The 13,919-nt window shown below is 40.6% G+C and overlaps 2 protein-coding genes across 6 annotated transcripts in view; one reads left to right on the top strand and one right to left on the bottom strand.

Moving 5' to 3' along the window:
* BAALC (BAALC binder of MAP3K1 and KLF4) overlaps window positions 1–13,919 on the bottom strand; it is a 1,274,875-nt gene that overhangs the window by 1,010,965 nt on the left and 249,991 nt on the right. Inside the window, exon 1 of one of the 5 annotated variants that reach the window (XM_050800742.1) lies at window positions 2,523–2,526. The exons of the other annotated variants lie outside the window; for them this stretch is intronic. The gene's annotated coding sequence lies outside the window, so the exon portion shown is untranslated. Of the gene's footprint in view, window positions 1–2,522; window positions 2,527–13,919 lie in introns of those variants that run through there. 5 annotated transcript variants of the gene reach the window in all.
* Window positions 1–13,919, top strand: part of RRM2B (ribonucleotide reductase regulatory TP53 inducible subunit M2B) — a 36,929-nt gene that overhangs the window by 3,042 nt on the left and 19,968 nt on the right. The window contains 4 exon segments of the mRNA XM_050800705.1: window positions 5,173–5,328; window positions 11,668–11,784; window positions 12,730–12,863; window positions 13,608–13,702. Coding sequence (XP_050656662.1) covers window positions 5,173–5,328; window positions 11,668–11,784; window positions 12,730–12,863; window positions 13,608–13,702 — 502 coding nt within the window.

Genomic DNA, 13,919 nt, shown 5'->3' on the forward strand with positions numbered 1-13,919 from the left:
TCCTGGGTTCAAGTGATTCTCCTGCCTCAGCCTCCCGAGTAGCTGGGATTACAGGTGCACGCCACCATGCCTAGATAATTTTTGTATTTTTAGTAGAGACCGGATTTCACCATGTTGACCAGGATGGTCTCAATCTCTTGACCTCGTGATCCGCCCGCCTTGGCCTCCCAAAGTGCTGGGATTACAGGCGTGAGCCACCACACACGACCTGAATTCATTATCTTTTCTAATGACCTAGTTGACTTTGTAAGGATATTGTGTTTGTAACTTTGTTGTTATCACCCGGCTTGGTGGGAGGAGTTAAACTTCTGTTAAACATCTAATGTGAGAAGCAAAATTTTTGTCTGATTTATTCATTTATTCTCCAGGTACTGAGCACCTTCTATGTATTTTTTATGTCTTGTTATCACCCAGTTACTGGAGCTGGAAACATCAAGGGCATCTTTAACTGTTCCTTGTCCCCTTGTCCCAAATTCAAATTTTTAGCAAGAATAATTCATTCTACTTCTGAATATCACTTAAATCAATTTTTTTGTGTGTTTCTAGTTCAAGCAAGAGATGGGTAGTACAATAATCTTTTCATTGTTCTATCTGCCTCTAATTTCTCTTCTAATCTAGCAATGTTTCTACAAAAGCAATCTTAAAACATACATCTGATTATGTTATTTGCCTGATTAAAAACCTTCAGTGGCTCCCAATAGCATACATGTTAGAGTTATTAGATGCCAAAGTGTTTTATATATAAGCAGCCCACTTCGACCTGCTCCACAATTTTTTAAAAATCAGATTACTACTAACCAATTTTGCTCCTTTACTAACCCTATAAAAATATAGATACCCATGAGCTTTGAAGTTTCTGTGGCTAGTAGGCTGCTCTCTCATGCATCCATATATTTCTTTTTGTTTTGTTTTGTTTTTTGAGATGGAGTCTTGCTCTGTCGCCCAGGCTGGAGTGCAGTGATCTTGGTTCGTTGCAACCTCTGCCTCCTGGGTTCAAGCAGTCTTCCCACCTCAGCCTCCCAAGTAGCTGGAATTACAAGCATGCGCCGGCACGCGTGGCTAATTTTTGTATTTTTAGTAAAGATGGGGTTTCAACATGTTGGCCAGGCTGGTCTTGGACTCCTGACCTCAAGTGATCTGCCCGCCTACCTTAGCCTTCCAAAATGCTGGGATTACAGGCATGAGCCACCACACCTGGCCAGCCACCACATCCAGCTGGCACTGATATATTTCTGTTCCCACTAGAGGCTGGGTGAGGTGGCTCATACCTGTACTCCCAGCACTTTGGGAGGCTGCAGCAGGAGGATCGCTTGAGGCCAGGAGTTCGAGACCAGCCTAGGCAACATAGCAAGACCCCATCTCTACAAAAATTAAAAAAAATTAACTAGGCATGGTGTCATGTGTCTGTAGTCCCAGCTATTCTGCAGGCTGAGGCAGGAAGATCCCTAGAGCCCAGGAATTTGATGCTGCAGTGAGCTATGATCATACCACTGCACTCCAGGCTGGGTGAAAGAGCAATACTCTGTCTCTAAAAAAAGAAAAATTTTAAAGCTCGAAAGTGTAGGTGATACATTATGGTGTGGAATATTCAAAACACTTGGGGCTTTAGTCGGTGAGCCAAGTTTAAAAAAGTTTGACCATATGGCAGAAGATTAGTAAAAATAAATGTAAATAAATGTATGTGTTTAGGCTGGGCACAGTGGCTCACACCTGTAATCCCAGCACTTTGGGAGCCTGAGGCAGGTAAATCACCTGAGGTCAGAAGTTTGAGACCAGCCTGGCCAACATGGTGAAACCCTATCTCTACTAAAAATGCCATAGTTAGCTGGGCATGGTGGCGGGCACTTGTAATCCCAGCTACTCAGGAGGCTGAGGCAGAAGAATTGCTTGAACCGGGAGACGGAGGTTGCAGTGAGCTGAGATCATGCCATTGCACTCTAGCCTGGGTGACAGAGCGAGACTGTCTCAGAAAAAAAAATGATGTGTTTAAGTCACATAGTTTAAGGAATACACCATTTTCTTATGATTCCTACCTTTAGCCAATTTTCAAGTACCTGTTTGGATTGCTTTGCATAATAAAGCCTCTACTGTATTATTGTCACTATAAATATTGTTTTTTCAATTTTGTTTGGCTTTGGAAAAAAAATTAAAAGCTTGGTTCAACTCTGAAAAATCCATACAAATGGTTACAGGGTTTTAAATTTTTTTTTTTTAACTGCCTATTTTTCACTCTCATGGTATTCTTCAGTTAAGCAGAGATACCAAGAGAAACTTTCATCTGAGGTCATCCAAAAAAAAAAAAAGAAAGATAACCTGGAAACACAAGTTTATGCATTGATGATTTGCTGATTTCCTTTCTGTACAGTATAAAACATTTGTTTTGGTTATTTTTATTACTATTTTAAAAGGATAAAAACATTTAAAAGTGAAATTTTCTCCTGGTGTTTGTGACATTAAGGGGATCACAGAGTTCACTGGGAAGTGTTCTCTGCTGCCTTTTAGGTTTCATCTCCTCCCATTGTCCCCCACTACCATGAAGTCCAGACTTCTAGTTCTTCAAATAGAAAATGACTTCTAATTCTTCAAAAATGTCACATACCATCATACCTTTTTTTTTTTTTTTTGAGATGGAGTCTTGCTGTGTCGCCAGGCTTGAGTGCAGTGGCGTGATCTCAACTCACTGCAACCTCTGCCTCCCAGGTTCAAGTAATTCTCCTGCCTCAGCCTCCCGAGTAGCTGGGACTACAGGCACGTGCCACCACACCCAGCTCATTTTTGTATTTTTAGTGGAGAGGGGGTTTCACCACATTGGCCAGGATGGTCTCCATCTCTTGACCTCATGATCCGCCCGCCTATGCCTCCCAAAGTGCTGGGATTACAGGCATGAGCCACTGTGCCCTGCTCATCATATCTTTTTTCACATTGTTTTTTTCTTCTAAAATATGGGTTCTTAGATTAGGTCCACAGATGGTACTCTGGAGAGCCTAGAGTTCCAAGATGCATGAAATTTCTGAAGTTGTATTTAAATGTATGTTTGTGCACGTATCTAAGCATTATGAAATAATATGTCATCTCTAGCCCAGCTCAAGGGTTGATGTTGGTTAACCTCCTTCTCTTCACATTGCAAAATCCTTTGTAATACACTCCTAATCCAGCTCCTCCTCTTAATAGTCTACAGGTTTTCAGGATAGAACAGGAGAATGTATATACAAATGTGACTTTCATTCTAACTTAAAGGTACTAGTCTTCAGCAGATCATTTATTTATCATCATTTAAAAACTTCATTCATCATCAGGGCATTTGGTGCTGAAGAGTGACTACTTGTGGTGTCCTTCCCAACTTTCAGTAACAAAAGTATGGAAGTTCCCAACTTTCATACTTTCAGTATATCCCAAATTTCAGTAACAAAACTAGCAAAGGCCAGGAGTTTGAGACCAGTCTGGGCAGCATAGCATGATGCCCATCTCTACAAAAAATTTAAAAATTATCCAGGCGTGATGATGTGTGCACATAGTCCTAGCTACTTAGGAGGCTGAGACAGGAGGATCACTTGAGCACAGGAGTTTGAGACTGCAGTGATCTGTGATCACACTACTATGATCTATATACTCTAGCCTGGGTGACAGAGCAAGACCCAGTCTTAAAAAAAAAATTACTCAAATATTTGTGGAATGAGTACCAACTAAGTGCCAGGTACTGTGCTAAGCACAGGGATTCTACAAGGGGGAAAATGGTTTTTACTTTCAAGAAGCACAGGAAACTATAGACAATTAACAGGGAATTACATTGCAATGAGCTATGTACTTATATCTAGAACCTAACCCAGGCCTTTGGGGTAATATGAAGAGGGGAAAATGTGATTGATTTAGTGGTTATTGTGTTGTGTCACTGATGTATTGAGGTCCTATGTTAAATTACAATTTTCTAAAGGTACCTAGAAATCTGAGTACAGGAAGAAGAGAAATTAGCAGCCCATTTACTTAGCTAACATGCTTGGCACGATCCTAAGTTCTGGGAACATCACAACAAATAAAAATTGGTTCCTCTTCTCCAGGGCTCAAGTGTTGTATCTGAGGAGACCCACACCTTTAAACAAATAGTTAAAATCAAGACAATCTGTACTGTGATGGCAGTAGGTATAAAGCATGCAAGTCCCCCTGTATTTGCATAGCCTTATGCTTGTATTTTGGGCTTTCTTCTTGCGAAGGCTTAGCCTCCTCCTCTATAACACTTGCTTTGGTGAGGTGACAATGGGTGGAGGCTGGAGTAAGGAACATAATGGGCCTGTCACAGTAGAGAGAGACAGTTTTGGTTAGGAGTCTAGAATTTGTATGTGTTCTAATCCTGGTTTATACATGTTTAGCTTATTGGTATGTCCTTTGTTTATACTCATTCTCATGCATGTGCGACTCTTCTGGTCCTCTTCTGATGTTCCCGCTGACTATTTTAAATATATCTACATGGCACCATTTGCTCTTAGAGTGCAGTCATATTTTGAAGCAGTATGAATACAGGTTTGTGTTTCTCATTTTATTCACAAAGCTTTGAGACAGCCCACAGTGAGATCATATGCAGTAATGTTAAAATGTAAATAGAAGTAACACGTTGGAGTATCAGAAGGTTAAGATGAACAAAGGTTAAGTTGTAGGTAATGAGTTTTCAGATAAATATTATAGTATTTCAGTGAAGAGCAGAAAGAAAAAACATTAAAATAAAGTAGCTTATACCAGTAGCTTATTCATTCCAGCATTCTATATCAGAGAGACTCTAAAGGGACATTTTGTTCACAAACTTAGAAATTTGTCCATCATGACATTTATGGATCTAGCTTTCTACTTATCCTCAAACTAGCAATAATTACAATAATTTTTGAGTGCTTATTGTATACCAGGCTTTGTTTAAAGCACTTTTAATCATCAGAATAAACCTATGAGGCAGGAATTACTTTACAGCTGAGGAGACTGAGGGTTAGAGAAGTTAAGCAGCTTCCTATGGTGACACACGCACTTCCTAACAGTATTAGTCAGCTACCAGGTAACAGTAAGGATTCAACCCAGGCAGACAGGCTCTCAAACCAGTGCCGTCTCCCTGACTTCCCTAGATGTATGTTTAGGTATGAATAAAGGAGAAATGTCTATATAAAAAGCATGTTTGTACTTTATTTTTCAAAGAGATCATCTTCAGATACCAACGACAATGAAATAAAGTCAAATGAAGAGCCCCTCCTAAGAAAGAGTTCTCGCCGGTTTGTCATCTTTCCAATCCAGTACCCTGATATTTGGAAAATGTATAAACAGGCACAGGCTTCCTTCTGGACAGCAGAAGAGGTACGTGGCATTGCCTTCATGAGCATTCATGTCCTATAGTGCAGTGTTCCCTTCTTGTTTTACAGGATATTGAAAAACTTTAACTTATACGTTGAAGAAGATCAGTTGCAGAAGATAAGTTTTGGAATTACTGAGACTAAATACGATGTTCTCAATGTTTTAGTTTAGATTACTATCTATAAACTAGTTTTCTGCTGCAACAATGGCATCTAATTCTCCCAGATTTTTATTTCCAATGTATTAGAACATTTTCTTTTTTCTTTTTCTTTTCTTTTTTTTTTTCTTTTTGAGACAGAGTCTCACTCTGTCACCCAGGCTAGAGTGCAGTGGCACGATCTCGGCTCACTGCAAACTCCACCTCCCGGGTTCAAGCGATTCTCCTGCCTCAGCCTCCCAAGAGCTGGGATTACAGGCACCCGCTGCCACGCCCGGCTAAGTTTTGTATTTATAGTAGAGACGGGGTTTCACCATGTTGGCCAGGCTGGTCTCAAACTCCTGACCTTGTGATCCATCCACTTCAGCCTCCCAAAGTGCTGGGATTACAGGCGTGAGCCACTGCGCCCGGCCAACATTTTCAAATTTTAAACAGACTTTGAGTTTGATATGGCCAAGTAAGACTAGTCTCACTAGTCTTATAAGGTCGGCAGAATAAGTAAAATTGCAGCTCTAGTCAAAAAATGAGTGAAAGCTGGAGCAACTCTGCTTCCAACTGAGAGACTTATCTGATTGTACAAAGGGAGGCGCTGCATGAAGAGTTTGATCTTCAAACTCTTCATGGACTGACTCCTGAGTCAGCCAGGTGGAATTCACAGTGCTGCTCCCAGTTTGGCCGTGCCCTCAGCTACATCAGACGTGACAGAGTTGCCACTGAAAGACCAGCTGTAGAATGCTTTCTGTTAATTCCACCTAGGAGATCAGTTGAACACAGCAAACTAGAAAATATTTGCTGGTTGGTAAGGACAGTGGTCATGAAGATGATTGCCCTGTAGTCTAACTGAACAAATAGTTATTGTCTTGATCTTTGATGGGTGTTACCTGTACAGCACTCTTGTTCTGTATATGTTTGTATATGTATCTTTTTAGATAGATGTATCTATTTGGATAGATAGATTTGAATCTGTCTATTTTTTCAAGAAGTTAATTCTATAAATGTTAAACACATGCTGTTAAGAATGCAGGCTATGGGGTCAGACTGCCTAGGTACAAATCCTGTGCCACTACTTACTAGATATGGGACTGGGAAAGTTGCATGACCTCTCTGTGTATCCTCATCAGTAAATTGGGCTAGTTGTACTTGGCTATTTGGGTTGTTATGAGGATTAATGAGATGTTTAAAATGGTAGTTGACACTTAGTAAGCACTAAATAAATGTAAACTATTATTTTATGCACAGAAGGGGGAAAATTTAACTGAGAAATCAGAAGGCACCAATGTTTGAAGTTCTATTACACTAATTTTACCCATATGCCATCTTTGTTACATTGTAGTGTTATATATTGTCAACATCTTTGTTATATTATAGTTGACATACACAGCAAAAAACCAAACCACACAAAAACAAACACCCAATATTTTCATACTGGGTCATAATGCTCGACACACCTGACTGTCCCTAACTGTCTGTGGTTTTTAGAAAGTTTTTTTGTAAGATACAGTTCAGAGAACAAGTGGAATACACAGGTGGCTTTTTGGTTCATCATGTTAAAAAGGTACTTAGGATTCTTAGGATTCTTGAAATTCATTTGGAAATTAACTTGCATCTTTTAGCAAAGATAATATGTGACCTGTAACAAAGAAGCACTAATTTTTAAAAACTGAAATCTACAGGTTGATACATGTTTTTTAGGTAATTATAGAAAGATTCAAATACGTATTTTGAAGATAAGTCAAACACATTTTTAGTTCCACATATTTTTCATTTACAAATTATGTAAATTACCATTTGATAAGCTTAAATGGTTGAGCTTAATTCTTAAATATGGCTGATCAACAGAAACCCTGATCAAAAGACAAAAATCTGGGGTTTGGGACTTTTTTCTTTAAAGCCACTCAGGCAATTACGATAATTATATAGTTTGGAATCAGTATTTAAATGATGAAATTGAGAATTTGCTCAAATAAGAAAAAGCTAGGCAGGAAGGAAATATGACTAATGTAGTGTAAATAAAGTTTACAAGACCTTTGAAAGTGAGTGTTCAAAGAGATAATTTTAATATTTAAAAGGAAGCATCTTACAATATTAACATTTAATATCAAACATATATTTTATGTGGCTCACACCTGTAATCCCAGCACTTTGGGAGGCTAAGGTGGACAGATCACTTGAGGTCAGGAGTTCGAGACCAGCCCGGACAACATGGTAAAACCCTGTCTCTACTAAAAATACAAAAATTAGCCAGGCGTGGCAGCAGGTGCCTATAATCCCAGCTACTCGGAGGTTGAGGCAGGAGAATCGCGTGAGCCCGGGTAGCAGAGGCTGCAGTGAGCCAAGATCATGCCACTGTATTCCAGCCTGGGCAACAGAGTGAGACTGTCTCAAAAACAAAAAAAAGTGAGGGGTTATAATATATTAGAATGAAGAAGATGTCCTTCAGTTAAACCTAAGTTGAGCTTTTAATAGAACAGAACTTGATTTTTAGGTTGCATATTAAAAGATGAAGACAAATGTTTCCTCCACCCTGCTCCGTTGTATCCCCAGTGCTTAGCACAGTGTCAGGTGTGCAGTAAGTGCTCAGCAAACACTTAAAGAATAAATTAATGGGAAAAAGGGTTTGGAAAATAGCATAAGTACTCAGCAAACACTTAAAGAATAAATCAATGGGAAAAAGGGTTTGGAAAATAGCATGTGATTAAAAAGTTGAGACATTAAGTCCTTTTTGGAAAGGTCAAAGAGATTGAGGCTTTGTGTTTTTTGTTTTGTTATTGTTGTTGTTTCGAGACAGAGTTTCTCTCTGTTGCCAAGTGGCACAATCTTGGCTCACTACAACTTCCGCCTCCTGGGTTCAAGCGATTCTCCTGCCTCAGCCTCCCAATGTCCCCTGGGCTGGAGTGCAGTGGCGCAATCTCAGCTCACTGCAACCTCTGCCTCCCAGGTTCAAGTGATTCTTCTGCCTCAGCCTCCCAAGTAGCTGGGATTACAAGCACCTGCCTCCACGCCCAGCTAATTATTTTTATTTTTAGTAGAGACGGGGTTTCACCATGTTGGCCAGACTGGTCTTGAATGCCTGACCTCGTGATCTGCGTGCCTCGGCCTCCCAAAGTGCTGGGATTACAGGCATGAGCTACTGTGCCAAGGTGAGGCTTTGTTAGAGTAAATAGAAGAAAGGCAAAAGACAAGGACAGTTACATATTTCAACTGTTTATGAAGTTAATCCTGAGGAATATTTAAAAGATTTTTTCTGACAAAATTGAAGCAGGATAGTTTCTCTGATCCCTTCGCAGGTGGGAACTGGAATGCACACGCTGGAGCTAGCTGGCCGCTTTTGCGCTGGCAGGGGCAAACTCCACTCACTTGAATCCACTGTGCTCAACCCCTTGAGGGAGGGAGCATGCAGGTGAGCAGGTGCAGGAGCTTGGGCAAGTTCTTTTGGGCACCAGCAGGAGCAAAACTCCATGCAGGCCTCGTGGCAGTATCTGTGGGGAGTACCCACAACCCTTGAAGACCCAGAAGGAATGTGTTATAGTCAACTCTCTTTTAGTTTTTGCTGTCCGTGGATGGCTTGTTTTAACAGTTCAGTGGGCCCTCTGCCTTTTCACATGAAACAGTTGGTCTCCACCAGTGAGGGCAGAGGGTCAGTGTGACAGCCTTTAGCATCCACACCTGTGGCACCCGAGCTCTTGTTCAGCATCCAGGAAAAATCAGATTACATGAACAAATCGAAGGGTGGTGAATACAGAGGATTTTATTGCTGATGAAAGTGGCTCTCAGTGGGAAGGGAAGCTGGAAAGAGGATAGAGTGGACTCCTCTCCAAAGGATGCTGTCAAGCTGTCCCTCTGAAGTTAAGCTGCTTCTCTCTGATGTTCAACCATAGTCTCTGGCATCCAGCTGCTTCTCCTCTTCTCTTCTCCTCTCCTTTTCTCTGCTGGTAGAGCCTGAGGTTTTTATGGGCATAGGGTGGGGTAGCAGGGCCCACGGATGGTTTTGGAAAAGGCAACATTCGAGTGGGAGAACAGGAATGCATGTTGTCACTTTGGGCTGCAGTTCCAGGATTGAGGGTGGAGCCCTCGCCGGGGACCACCTTCTTCTGCCCAGAATTTCCCTGCCTCCTGTCCCTGTCAAAATGATGTCTACATATGCTGTGTGATGCTGTTTGGAGGTGGGATCTTGGGAGGTAATTAGATCATGTGGGTGGAGCCCTCATGAATAGGATTAGTGCCCTTATAAGAAGAGACATGAGAGATATGATCTCTCTCTCTCTGCTATGTCAGGATACAGCAAGAAGGTGGCCATCTGTAAATTAGGAAGAGGGCCTTCACCAAGAACCCAACTAGGCTGGCATCCTGATCTTGGGCATTGAGCTTCCAGAAATGTTAAAAAAGAAGAATAAAAGTATGCTGTTTAAGCAACCCAGTCAATGGTAATTTGTTATAGCCCCCAGAACTGACTAAGACAGGGTACATTGAAAGACAATTTTTGGCTGGGTGCAGAGGCTTAGGCCTGTACTCCCAGCACTTTGGGAGGCCGAGGCGGGCAGATCACTTGAGCTCAGGAGTTCAAGACCAGCCTGGGCAACATGGCAAAACCCTGTCACTACCAAAAATACAAAAAATTAGCCAGGCATGGTTTTGTGCGCCTGTGGTCCCACCTGTGCCTCTGGAGGCTGAGATGGGAGGATTGCTCGAGCCCAGGAGGCAGAGGTTGCAGTGAGCTGAGATTGTGCCACCGCATTCCAGACTGGGTGACAGAGTAAAACCCCGTCTCAAAAATTTAAAAAATAGACAATTTTTAAATTGTAGGTTTCACCAAATTCTAAAGTATATCTCCCTTAATTCCAAAGACTAATTCTAATGAACATTTTCAAAAATATTTCCATTCCCAATGGAAACCATGCCTACGTATAAACTGCTTGGGAGGCTGAGGCAGGAGAATGGCGCGAACCCGGGAGGCGGAGCTTGCAGTGAGCTGAGATCCGGCCACTGCACTCCAGCCTGGGCGACAGAGCGAGACGCCATCTAAAAAACAAAAACAAAAACAAACAAAAAACCAGATTATTGGTCACCTGTGGTAGCTCACACCTGTAATCCCAACACTTTGAGAGGCTGAGGTAGGAGGATTGCTTGAGGCCAGCAGATTGAGACCAGCCTGGGCAACATAGTGAGACCCCGTCTCTTTAAAAAAACAAGACAAGGCCAGGTGTGGTGACTCACGCCTGTAATCCCAGCACTTTGGGAGGCCGAGGCGAACAGATCATGAGGTCAAGAGATCGAGACCATCCTGGCCAACATGGTGAAAATCCATCTCTACTAAAAAATATAAATAATTAGCTGGGCATAGTGGCACCTGCCTGTAGTCCCAGCTACTCAGGAGGCTGAGGCAGAAGGATTGCTGGAACCCAGGAGGCGGAGGTTGCAATGAACCAAGATCATGCCACTGCACTCCAGCCTGGCAACAGAGCGAGACTCCGTCCCAAAACAAAACTCAGGTTGTTACCTGCCTGGCATTACTTCTGGATATAAAAGTAGATTGATTACCTGGCAGTAAAGTAGCAGCTACAGTTGGTTAATAGGTGCTTAATTATCTAACACCATAGCAAATATTGTATAAAATGTTAAAGCAATGACTGTTGAGAATCATTAGCTTATTCACTTCAGTGCCTTCTTGACTAGTTTTTACTCTCCCTACTCCCCTTTTAGCCCTTCTTTCATTTGCTCTGGTGCCACTAGATTATGTTAATTTGGAATTTTTAAAGTACATCCTGGCCAGCTTCTTAATTAGCCAGAAAATTTGATTCTGTTGTAATTTTTTAAAGATAAATTTTATTGTGTATGTTTAAGGTGTACGACATGATGTTATAAGATACATATATATAGTAAAATGGTTACCATAGTGTAATAAATTAACATTTCCTTTGCCTCAGGTAGTTTAGCTGTTCCCCCTCCCCCACCAAGAGTAGCTGTAATCTATCATTTAACAAAAATTCTCAATATAATACACTTACTAGCATAACATTTTTGTTCTATTTCTTTGCAATGCTAACATCTTTCTTTTTCCATAGTTTACTGGTAGTGGGATATTCCTACTTAACTTTACAATGGAAGTTAGTTTCCCAACAGTTTCCCAAACACGTTGAGAAGAACTTAACTCCAAATTAAAATTTTTGAAAATCTTTTTATTCTAGGTCGACTTATCAAAGGATCTCCCTCACTGGAACAAGCTTAAAGCAGATGAGAAGTACTTCATCTCTCACATCTTAGCCTTTTTTGCAGCCAGTGATGGAATTGTAAATGAAAATTTGGTAAGATTTTTGCTTGATTTAACTTTTGTTCTCCTTTAGCAGTTAAATGATGATAATGTCATTAAGATTATTAAATTGAGCCAGAGGAAAGATGTCTAAAAAATGAACTAGATGAAGCTTAACTCTTTAAATGTTTTTCTGATGAATTGCTTATCCTTTGACCAGCAAATGTTATTAAATCAAGCATAAATTATACCAATCAAAACTATTTACAGTGCAGTAACATGAGTTTGATTTTTACCCTCAGATGGTAAGCTTAATAGAGAACCTACACCTTAATAACCTTTGGAGCTCTGTAATAGAATACTGGGTTCTGGCTCCCCATTTTGAAACTTAACTATGGTTGATCAGAAGGCATAATTTCTTTTTAAAAAGAATAGAAAGATAGGCCAGGTGCGGTGGCTCATGCCTGTAATCCCAGCACTTTGGGAGGCCGAAGTGGGCGGATAACGAGGTCAAGAGATTGAGACCATCCTGACCAACATGGTGAAAACCCATTTCTACTAAAAATACAAAAATTAGCTGCATGTGTTGGCACGTGCCTGTAGTCCCAGCTATTTGGGAGGCTGAGGCAGGACAATTTCTTGAACCCGGGTGGCAGAGGTTGCAGTGAGCCAAGATGGCACCACTGCACTCCAGCCTGGCGACAGAGCGAGACTCCATCTCAAAAAAAAAAAAAATGTGTGTGTGTGTATAATAGATATGTATGTGTGTATATATGTATATATATGTGTATATATATACTGTGCAACTAATTTACCATGGATAATTGATGGATAAACAGTACTGCCTAGGATACTGCTTAAAATAATCCATAAGGTCTTTCTGACCTGTTTGTTATGTGACAGGCAGTTTTTAAGTGATAATGCTGATGTCCGGATTCTGATTTGCAGTGTTTAATGAGAGCCTATAGAACTGGATATGTCTGTTTCCCTTTCCTCTTAGGTGGAGCGCTTTAGTCAGGAGGTGCAGGTTCCAGAGGCTCGCTGTTTCTATGGCTTTCAAATTCTCATCGAGAATGTTCATTCAGAGATGTACAGTTTGCTGATAGACACTTACATCAGAGATCCCAAGAAAAGGTATTGTTGGGATTTTATTTACAAAATATTGCTTATGGCTTGGTTATATTCAGATCAGAATTTATTCCAAAATTCAATGTTAAGGAAAGATTCAAGTATGGAAGTTTCTGAGCATAATATTTTCTATTGCTTAATAATATATTGAGTTTAAAAAAAAACTTGTTATAGAACCAGTTAACCTTTAGATATTTTATCTTTAAGAACTGTTCAGTAGCATCTTCTGTTTAGAAACTGAATACTCAGATTTAGCTGGTTTTGTATGAATCAGATTCAAACTAATAATTTGAGTTTTATTTCTATTTTATGGGCATGTAAAAATGTATAAAAACTGCCGATCTGGTATCATACCATAGAGTTACAGTTATTATCTCTGATTAAGTTTAGTCCAATTAAGAAAAACAAGTGAGGCCAGGCATGGTGGCTCAGGGCTGTAATCCCAGCGCCTTGGGAGGCCAAGGCAGGTGGATCACCAGGTCAGGAGATCGAGACCATACTGGCTAACACAGTGAAACCCTGTCTCTACTAAAAATACAAAAAAATTAGCTGGGTATGGTAGCGGGCACCTGTAGTCCCAGCTACTAGGGAGGCTGAGGCAGGAGAATGGCCTGAACCCGGGAGGCGGAGCTTGCAGTGAGCCAAGATGGCGCCACTGCACTCCAGCCTGGGCAAGAGTACAAGACTCTGTCTCAAAAAAAAAAGAAAAACAAGTGAATAACTTTGCTGTTCATTCTTTTGTTTTTACAGGGAATTTTTATTTAATGCAATTGAAACCATGCCATATGTTAAGAAAAAAGCAGATTGGGCCTTGCGATGGATAGCAGATAGAAAATCTACTTTTGGTATGTGGCTCTAATTTATATATGATCAGATTTGCCTCAGGTGATATGACAATATTTTATGTGGTGTGACTAGCCAGTACTAATCAAAGTTACAGCATGGAAAAGGAGTACAAATATCTCAAATGCACCTTTACCAAAATCATTATTCCTAATAATTAATTAGAAAGTGTTGGTAAAATAAAGCTGTTATCTATTCTACTTAATAAGTTGGAAGTTG

The sequence above is a fragment of the Macaca thibetana genome, chromosome 8, assembly GCF_024542745.1.
Source record: "Macaca thibetana thibetana isolate TM-01 chromosome 8, ASM2454274v1, whole genome shotgun sequence".
NCBI lineage: Eukaryota > Metazoa > Chordata > Mammalia > Primates > Cercopithecidae > Macaca > Macaca thibetana.